Source organism: Chaetodon auriga, chromosome 8 (assembly GCF_051107435.1).
Source record: "Chaetodon auriga isolate fChaAug3 chromosome 8, fChaAug3.hap1, whole genome shotgun sequence".
Classification (NCBI taxonomy): domain Eukaryota; kingdom Metazoa; phylum Chordata; class Actinopteri; order Chaetodontiformes; family Chaetodontidae; genus Chaetodon; species Chaetodon auriga.
In genome coordinates, this window is record NC_135081.1 from 25,657,866 (window position 1) to 25,667,500 (window position 9,635).

The window sequence follows — 9,635 nt, forward strand, 5'->3', positions numbered from 1 at the left end:
GAGGCAGCTCAGTCGGAGACACACACACACACACTTTCACACACACTCACTCACCTTGCTGCTGCTCAGGGTTGGTGAAAGAGGAAAGGGGTTGACTTTCATTGATTGAGCCTACAGGAGGAGAATAAGAAAATGTTCAAATGTTTTATTTTTTTTTTCTTTCTTTCTTTGCTCCAACAAATAGTTCACTTATCAACCCAAAATGATTTAAAACAATTTTGATCTTTTTTAACAACAGTTTCATTGATTTATCAAGCAACACTCACTGCTTCTAACTGCTTAAACGTGAAGATTTTCTGCGTTTTCTCTGTTTTATTCCTTCGTTAACTGAATACATTTGGATTTTGCGCCGTTAATCGAACCAAATAGGGATTTTAAGATGTCACCTTGTGCATTTTTCACTATTTTCTGACATCGCCTTCATGCTCTGGGACTCCCTGAGGATCTGAGGCTATCAGAGCCAGAAACATCTTTTAAATCACTTCTCAAAACTTCTAGTTAAAAAAACCCTTTAATCAAAGCTGTTTCCAACATGTCTTATCTGCTTTACGTTTGTCGTTATCGTCATTATCGGGCGTTTCATTCCTTTGTATTCCGTCCACCACGTGAAGCGCATCACTGTACAGACTAAAGGATTCCGTGAAAAACAAAGGCCAAATCAATGGATCATGGAAACCATCCGTCCTACAGATATCTGACTGGCACTGTTATCTTTGCTGGTGCATCATGTAGATGAAAGAAGTGGAAGATAAGCGTAATAATCACAGGAGTCAGGCCTACCTGGTGATTTGATTCAGGTCCATTCCGCTCTGAATCTGCGTAGGAGGTGAAGGAAAAAGTGAGAAACTGATCACGCGTTCGAGCACAAACGCACACTGAGACACACGGCATCATGTGTTTACAACTATTTACAAATCATAGGTCGTGTGAAGAGCAGCACATCATACCTGTGCCCTCCAACGGTGAGTCAGCCCCTACTTTCTCCACCTCTACTGGCTTTGACATCCTGATATCTGCGAAAGGAAGACACGGCGATAAGTGAGCCAGCACGGCCAATTCTTCAATCTGTGTCAGAGAAAAGGCGCAGACAGAAGCAGGCCATCGCAATCTCGATGACGAAGGGGGAAAGAGGACGGCCAGGGCGGCGATCTTAGAGAGACTGGGGTTGAGTGTTTTCAGGTCACAGATGGAGCCTACACACTGTACGCCGAGCGACGCGGCTGAGTCACTCACATGTTGAATCCAGCCCACATTCATTCACTCTTTCCAATCAGAGGTTTAACATAAGAGTAGGCTGACCCAAGGTGTTTGCTTGTTCTAAATTTAACTCATGGTGTACGTGGGAGCAACTAAAAATGTCTCGCGTCGTGTGTCATTCATCGTAAGACCACATCACTTCCTGGTTGATACTGTATTGGGACAGTCCCTATGGCAACAGCAGCGCAGGGAGGAACAACAAATTAAAGTGTCTAAATGCTGTTTGAGACAAAGGAAATGGGGCATTTTGGCAGCTGAGAGCTTAGAAAAGGTGGGAAAGAGGACAACCTGAGGAGAGGATGTGTGTGTGTGTGTGTGTGTGTGTGTGTGCGTGTGCGTGCAGTTTGGCTTGTTCATCACCTGACTGGATTATCTCACAACAAGACTTTTTATTTGTCTGAAACCACAAACTGTAAGACAAACTTTTTGTTGTGTCCATTTGAAACCTTTTCTCTCTCTCCTGTTCTCTCTCCCCCGACACACACACACACACACACACACACACACACACACACACACACACACACACAGACACGCAGAGCTACTTCCCTTTTGTGAAAACATGCAAATCTGCCCAACGACCCAACTAATTATATCTGCCACCTGCAAAATAAACTCTCAGTCTCCCTCCTCCTTCTTCTCTCCCCCCTCTCCCCTCTCCCCCCCTCCTCTCCCCTTCATCTCTCCTGCCTTCATCCTGTTTTTTTCTCACGTTGCAGATCAGAGAGCACTCACACTACGGCAAATGCTGATTTTTCCCATCAATCTGTTGCCGTGCTTTTGTCAATATGACACATTTGATAGAGAAAGTACTCTTTGTCAACTTTCTGCCGTGCCGACGAGCGACGGACGAAGCCTGTTTTTCACCATTGGGGGGCAGCAGTGACACATGGAGGAGATGACAAACCTGCTCCACTGACCACTGCTGACCTGATGCCACTTCTCAACAACCAAACCATCAGTCCGGCGCGGCCATTACAAAGACAAGAGCTTACAGATAAAATGAGCCACTCCCTGTTCAAAAGCACATCCAGCAGCAGAAACACATTCGCTTCAGTTGAACAGATGTGAGAGCGGTGGACTTTGGTACATGTGGTGTCTTTTGGGGAAGGGGGAAGTGGCACTCGGCAAGAAAAGATCCAGTCTGCCGCCACACTGGTTATAACCTGGGGTCAGGGAACACACACACACACACACGCTGACCACAGGATTTCCCTCCAAATAAATGGACTTCTGCAAAAAGCTAATCTGGTCACCAGTGATGTGGATATAAAAATACGGTTAATCTATTATGAGATTCAGTTGGTGGTTATTCCAACATTACACACAGCTCCTGGAATTATCTGGCAGGGCTAAAAGCGTCCGATGTTGCTCAATTTCTGGTGAAAAACCGCTGAATCTCCATCTAAACTCAACATGTTCCTATTGAGATGCACACGTTTAATGCAAAGCAGACTTAAAAACACACATCACTCGTATCACTGCGGACGACGCTCAAATCATCGGTGTGTGCGGTGTACAATACCAAAGCCAAATCCACCATATAAAATGATTGTCCAGCTCATAAAAGGGCTGTAATGTTAAGTTCCCTTAGTGCAGCCTCCTGTGCTGTACTGCCAGCTCACGGGACACCCGGGGAAGGTGTGCGTATTGATTCATGGTTCAAAATGGCCTACAGACAGTAGCATGGTGGATAATGTGGTCAGTAATACAGTGGTGGGACAGTATATCAAGATGCTGTGTCTTTTTCTCACTTCCCCTCCCGACTTCCCCTTGTACCGGGTTGAACGCAGAGTGCTAAACCCAACACTTACTGTCAGCGAGGCTATTAATATTAGCCTGCTCTCTCTCACTCTTTCTCCCTCTCTTTCACTCTCTCTTTTTACAACACGGTGCTGCATACACAAACTCAACTAATTTTACTTTACTATGAACATTTTTACAATATCAGCGCATTTAAATAAGTATGAGGATCAGAAGCAGCGTCTCCTCTCTGTGGCCCTGTGTTCGTCTTTGTACATGGGGTAAAAACTGAATTTACAGTAGAAGCATTTTTCCAAGTACAAGGTTAAATTACTGCGTCTATTTCATCCATCATGAAGCTGTTACAGCATATGCTAATCTTGAGGCGAAGCTCAGGGTTTATCTTTGACCCCGACCAGAGAACATACACACTGTATCTTGAACAGACCAAATTTAATGCTGTATAATCCTGTGTCATGAATAAGTGATGCAATAGAAAGGAACAAGGAACAACTGTGTCTGTGCTCAGTCTGGACTGTTTCTGTTATTCTCCTCTGGGTATTTTGGCTGAGATGAAACTCTGCTGCAACCATCCCGAACCTCCCTCCAACACACCCCGCGCCACCACCACCTCACCCGACTTCCTGATTCGGGATAAAACCCCGCTGTCGAGCCGGGCGTCTGGGAACTGGAGTCATCACATATGTTAACTACGGATTTCAAAAATCAACCAATTCTGATTGCAAAAAAAAAGATTTTCCACTTAAAACTTAGCGTCAAAACTCGGCTATCCAGCTCAACAGCTTTGGAACATCTGAGTGAGGATGAAGAAATTAGCTGACATCAAAATCTGAGAATGAGATCAGGATGAAAACAATAAAAAGATGAAGAATTTAGGACTAAAGCGAGGAACTGAAGAGGAAAATCGTACGATAAAGGACAAAGTTAAAGAGATGTCACAGCAGCAGACCATCAAGGCTGTGACATGTCAGTATAGTCTGTGCCGCTGACACTGTCGGTTGTTGTTGTTTACTACACAAAAATGACTGAAGACATGAGCTCATAAAACACATCATGAACATGAGAAAATGCTGCTTGAACACAGACAGACGTCACTGTGGCTGAACCCCCCTGACAGTGTGAACTACACGCACAAATATGTGAATTTTTCAAAGTAAGGAAATTTTTTTTTCACTTTTTGCAGTGTACTGACCGTATGATTAATTATAAATGGGGAAATGCTACAAGAGAAAACTTAACATTCCTCATTTAGCCCTTTATAATATATATAAAATATAATTAATAATATATAAATGAGCTGAGCTGCTTCATGAACCTTCAGCTCACTCAGACAGTAGAACGTGGAAATAAATACACATCATTTTTAACTGAGGAAAATTAATTATTCCTTTTTTTCTGCTGACTTTTTTGCACTTTTTTGGCGCCCTGTTTTATTTGCATCCTGCAGTGTTGCTGTTTGTTGCAGTGTGATGCTGAATGAATGTTTCACTCTGGTGTGAGTAACTAACCGAAGGTTACAGCAGTGACCATAACAGGTTAGGGGCTCGGTTAGGATGTGACTCAACGACTTGTAAAGCGTGAATCACTCCATGATAAACAAAGATCATCCAAGAAACTGGTAATATTTTAGAAATCACATCAGCACGTCAAAGTCTGAGAAATATGAGCTAATTGACATTTAAAAATTAATTTCTGGCAATCGGTGAGTCAGCTCGCAGCCCGCTGTGCTTTTCTTTGAGGCTGGCTGTCGGTCGAATGAGACTGTGTCTGCCACTTCTCTCAGCCCGGGCTGACCACTAAAACAAGGCCGCAGGGTACGAGGAGTCACGTTTGGTTCTGCTCTGTTTTCACATCAATTTTCAAAAACTGACAATGACTGAAAAAGATCATTTTAGCCGTTTCTGCTGCTTCAGTCGTATTTTTTAAACAAGCATCTCTGCATTTGGCCGCCTTAAAAATGTGTTTTGAATTAATAGCCACAGATTTAAAATCGAAAATGGGCAAAGCAATAATCAGTGCAACACACGTTCACATTTTCCGCACACACACACACACACGTGCCCACACACACACACACACACACACACGCACACACACACAAGTTCAAACAGTAGTTTGAAAGTTGCACGGGAAGAAACCTTATCAGCTAAATATGGATAAACTGAAAACACAGGTGACACCACCGTAGATCTACACACTCCAGACCACGAACAGAAAAGCTTTTTAAACATGACAAACTACAATCAAGCACAATATAGAAAAATACAGCTGAGACACGTCAGCTGCAACAACGCTCCTTCATCACCAGCATGTTTCATTTCCAGAAACTTTTTTAGCATTCAGAACTCAGTATAAACAACACACACACACACACACACACACACACACACACACACACACACAGAGCCATGCTATGGGCTGACGAGTGTCTGACCTTTCTCTCTGCTGTGACAGGCGTCCACCCGTCCATCCATCCACCCATCCATCCACCCATCCATCCACCCATCCATCCATCCGTCCATCCATCCACATCTTTCTCTTCGTACCACCTCTCGCTCTTTGATGTTCTCTAATTAGCTGAGCCTGTTAGACCCGGTGGCATTAATCAACACAGTTCTCTTTCTGTCACACACACACACACACACACACACACACACACACACACACACACACACACACACACAGTGCCCTCTTCCTCACGCAAAGCTTAATTGGTCTTGGTAAATGAGGGCCAGCGAAGAGAGGGCTGCACAGACAGTCACTCACCTGGCAACCACATACTGGAGAAGTCCTTCGCTGCTATTGCTGCCGTCTTGGTCATATCTGTGTCTGTGTGAGAGTGTGTGTGCGCGCTACGTTAAAGAAAAACTCTCACTCTCCCTCTCTCTCCGTCTCTCTCTCTCTCTCTAACCAAAAAGGAGGAGTGTATTAAATCATATGGTTGAGAGAATCACTCTCTCCCTCCCTCTCTTTTTCTCTTTCGCACATGACAGTCCACACGCCCAAGCCCCACCTCCTCCCCACATCCTGCAACACAACAGGAAGTAAGCCTCAAAAGAGTAGGAACTCGGTGCAGAGGAGAGAAAGACACAAGACAGAAAAAGAAGAAGAAAGGGGGACACGCAAGAGGTTAGAGAGTGGGAGAGAGTGAGTGAGTGAGTGAGCGAGGAGATAGAAGAGATAGACAAGGTGAAAAAGAGGGGGATGACGGAAAATGATGGCTCGGCTGGAAACAGCCACTCACACACACACACGCACACACACACACACACACATACGCTCACTCACCCAAGAGAAAAACAGCAAGCTTGACATTCTTACCGAAGATCGTATGATACGTTCACAAGACACATGACCCACTGCACCTTCAACACCTATCCAAGACTCGACGGATCAGAGTTTTTCCTCAGCCCTAAGTGATTTTAACAAGCTCTCCCAGCCTGTTTTGTCTGCCATGAGTCACGATCACCTCTCCCCGGTCATATCTGTGGTTATATCTGAGTGTGGGGCTGTTGATAGCGAGTACATCAGTGGGTGTACGGTGGTCTGTCGAGGGAGGTCGGCACCAACGAGAGAAGATGTGAGACATCCTCGGCTAAGTTTACAGCTCCACTCTAAGCCGAGCGGAAGGAAAAACCCAGTCACTCACTGTACCGCTGACCACCCCGCACTGTGGGCTGCACACTGTGATACGCCACAGAAAGCCACACCATGAATCGCTAAATGTGGCAGGTACATGTGGCAAGAAAGTGGAACATTGCAGATAAAGTAGATATGACCCACTATCAGTGCCGCCCACCAGGATTAACAGACTAAGAAGCTGCTAAATAAGTGAAAATCTGAAGCCGGGGAATGATCTCCAGGAAGCAGAATAGCGTGTTTCAGCAGAAATACTGCCTAGATTTTCAAATGTGAAAGCGTGGACGTGCCGGTCCGACAGTAGGCTGAGCCGACCACAAGGTGGCACTCTTGATTCTGTAATCCTGATGAACAAACAGGCTCCATCCGAGATGAGGCAGACCACTGATCACCCCCTCCCTCCCCTTCCTTCTCCCTTGGTCCGAGTTCACTAATTCAAAAGCTAACGGCAGCAGAGTTCCCAAGTTTAACCTTATAAATACTTTATGTGGTGATTTACAACAGGCCAATGTACTGCTGGACGGACGCTCGCTCACAAGTGCATACAGCACTACACTAAAGGTGCCCTCAGTTACACAGAGGACATCTTTAAATGTGTCCTCACATACATACAAAATACTGACAGATACATATTTACCATAAAAAGAAATATCAGCATTAAAACTTACCTACAAACTCACAAATGCGCATTATTTTGTGTTAAACGCCTGGTTTTGGAGCTGAAACGATCAACTCTTTTGATAATCGATTAATCATTTTTCAAATTCCAGCCTTCTCAAACGTGAGGATTTTCTGCTTTTCTTTGTCATATATAGCAGTAAACTGGACGTCTTTTAATGAGGATGCCACCGAGGACTCTGGGAAACTCTGATGGGGTTTTTCACTGCTTTATGACAAACAGCTCCTGAACCGATCTAGAAAATAATCGTCAGTCCCGGCCCTGGCAGGATGTGCTTGCCCAGTTCTTCCTTCTTTGTGGCGCTAATCAAACGCACAGCTAATATCGGAGTCCAACACCTGCAGGCTGGACGCCAAACGGACTCAAGGCCTGAGGCACATCTTCAATTTGGCCAATTTATTTGGCCACGTTATTTTCATGGTAATGTTTCGGCCTTCATCGGGGGCGCGGGCGGTCGGATTTGTTTGTCTACCTGCAAGCAATCAGCGGAGAGCGAGAGAGCGTGTTTACGGATGTGTGGGTGAGTGAACCCATTGGCCAGGCCTGTCCAAGGACGGTGACAGACTGTGCGCTGGGGAGGGGGCGTTTCTGAGGGTCAGAGGTCGTCTGGGCAGCCCGGCTTTGGCCGTGACCTTTGTTCAAACTCCAATCTACGCACATAACTACCACAGGGTGTGTCTTCGTGTGTGTGTGTGTACTTGGGCGTGTGTGTGTGTGCGTTACACAGTTCATGGCCATGGGGGGCCTTCCTGCCCCAAGGAGGTCTGAGCCTTGGTTACCATGGAGACCAGACCTAGCAACACTCCAGCCTCGCCACTTAGACGATATTGGGCCGATGGTAAATGGTCTCAATTGAAGTCCACATATTAACACATGGCACATAACAAAGTGTGATAATACTGACCTGGGGAATAAAATGAAAAATAACAAATCAGCATTATACTGACTATCTTTACTATTCCCAATAAAGATAACGAGCTCCGTTTATGCAGAGTGTGTTTTGGTCACCATCAGAAGTTCTGTTTGTAAGATAAATAATAAACACACACACACACACACATATATACGCGCACACAATCTGATAGTGGGACCCCAGGGAGGAAGATGGGGGGAGGCTAGGGCCTCTAGAGCTCCATCAATCACTCCACTGTCAGAGAGAGAGGGAGAGGCAGGGAGGGAGGAATGGGGGTTACTAAGAGAGAGAAGAGAGGAAGGGGATAAAGGAGGAGGGAGAGAGTGGTGGGAATGAAGGTGAGAGGGAGACGCAGGAATAAAAAGATTGGAGAGACGATGTTAGCTGGGGGGTGAGGCGGGTGGGAGGAGACTGTGTGTATAATGGGTCATTGCAGGGACAGTTCTGAGGTCTCCAAACCAGTTCAGTATCCCTCTACGGCTCGGTCCTCCTATATCTAGTGCAGCCTCGGGCCTGGAGCACACACTGGCTCTAATTCATATAATCCATCATATTCCTCTTCTTATAGAGGGGACAAAGCACGGCTCGGTGATGGACCCACCAAGTCCTATGCACAGTCTAACAGCAAGACTCTATTCTGGAAGGTGAGAGATTTAAAATCCAGTGTAGTGTATAGGTGTGTGTGTGTGTGTGTGTGTGTGTGTGTGTGTGTGTGTGTGTGTGTGTGTGTGTGTGCAGGTGTAGCCCCATGAGGAGCTGCAGGATTATAAACAGTGGGTCTAGCAGTGTGAAGACTACAGAGGTTGAGGTTTTGTATGAGAAGCAGCAGGGGCTAAAACACACTCACACTGTTGGCTACCATGGGACCGGCGCCATATCACACACATATACGCGCCGCCTACACCTTTACAACACCTATTCCTCTCCTGTCCTAATGCCTCTCAATCGCCCCTCTTCCTCCGGCCCCTCCGCCCCTCCGTCCTTCTCTCACACCGCTCCCCTCCTCTCTATATCATCTCGGCAGCCCATAGGGAGCCGGGCTTGTCTAGACAGACACCGCTCCCTCTCCCACGGCGCTACCAAGGTTGAAGCTCAAATCTTTTTCTTTGCTCCTCTCACCCCCCTCTTCTTCGTCGTCTTCTTCTTCTTCTGCTGGCACAAGTGCGGCGGGACCACCGGCGGGAACTGGTGGCCTTCATCCCCGGCTGGAGGAGCACCGAGGCCACTTCAGACTAAACTGTTCACTTACACTGACAAAGCAGGCTGTTGTGTAGAATTAGCCTTCGCATGCTCACAATTAAAATACAAACAATGGGAGTGCTTTACTTATGGCGGCCGTGGTCTCTGTGCTCTTTCAGCCCACCTGTCCCCTCTCTAACCCCG

General features: G+C 46.2%; 1 protein-coding gene across 8 annotated transcripts in view; it reads right to left on the reverse strand.

Moving 5' to 3' along the window:
* The window catches only part of pou2f2b (POU class 2 homeobox 2b), a 45,116-nt gene that overhangs the window by 15,836 nt on the left and 19,645 nt on the right, over positions 1-9,635 (reverse strand). For 5 of the 8 annotated variants that reach the window (XM_076737513.1, XM_076737512.1, XM_076737510.1 and 2 more), the window contains exons 2-4: positions 948-1,013; positions 781-815; positions 55-111 (exon numbers count right to left, since the gene is read on the reverse strand). In XM_076737513.1, coding sequence (XP_076593628.1) covers positions 55-111; positions 781-815; positions 948-1,013 — 158 coding nt within the window. Of the gene's footprint in view, positions 1-54; positions 112-780; positions 816-947; positions 1,014-5,787; positions 5,928-6,342; positions 6,427-9,635 lie in introns of those variants that run through there. The other 3 variants (XM_076737517.1, XM_076737515.1, XM_076737511.1) reach the window with 1 other exon arrangement.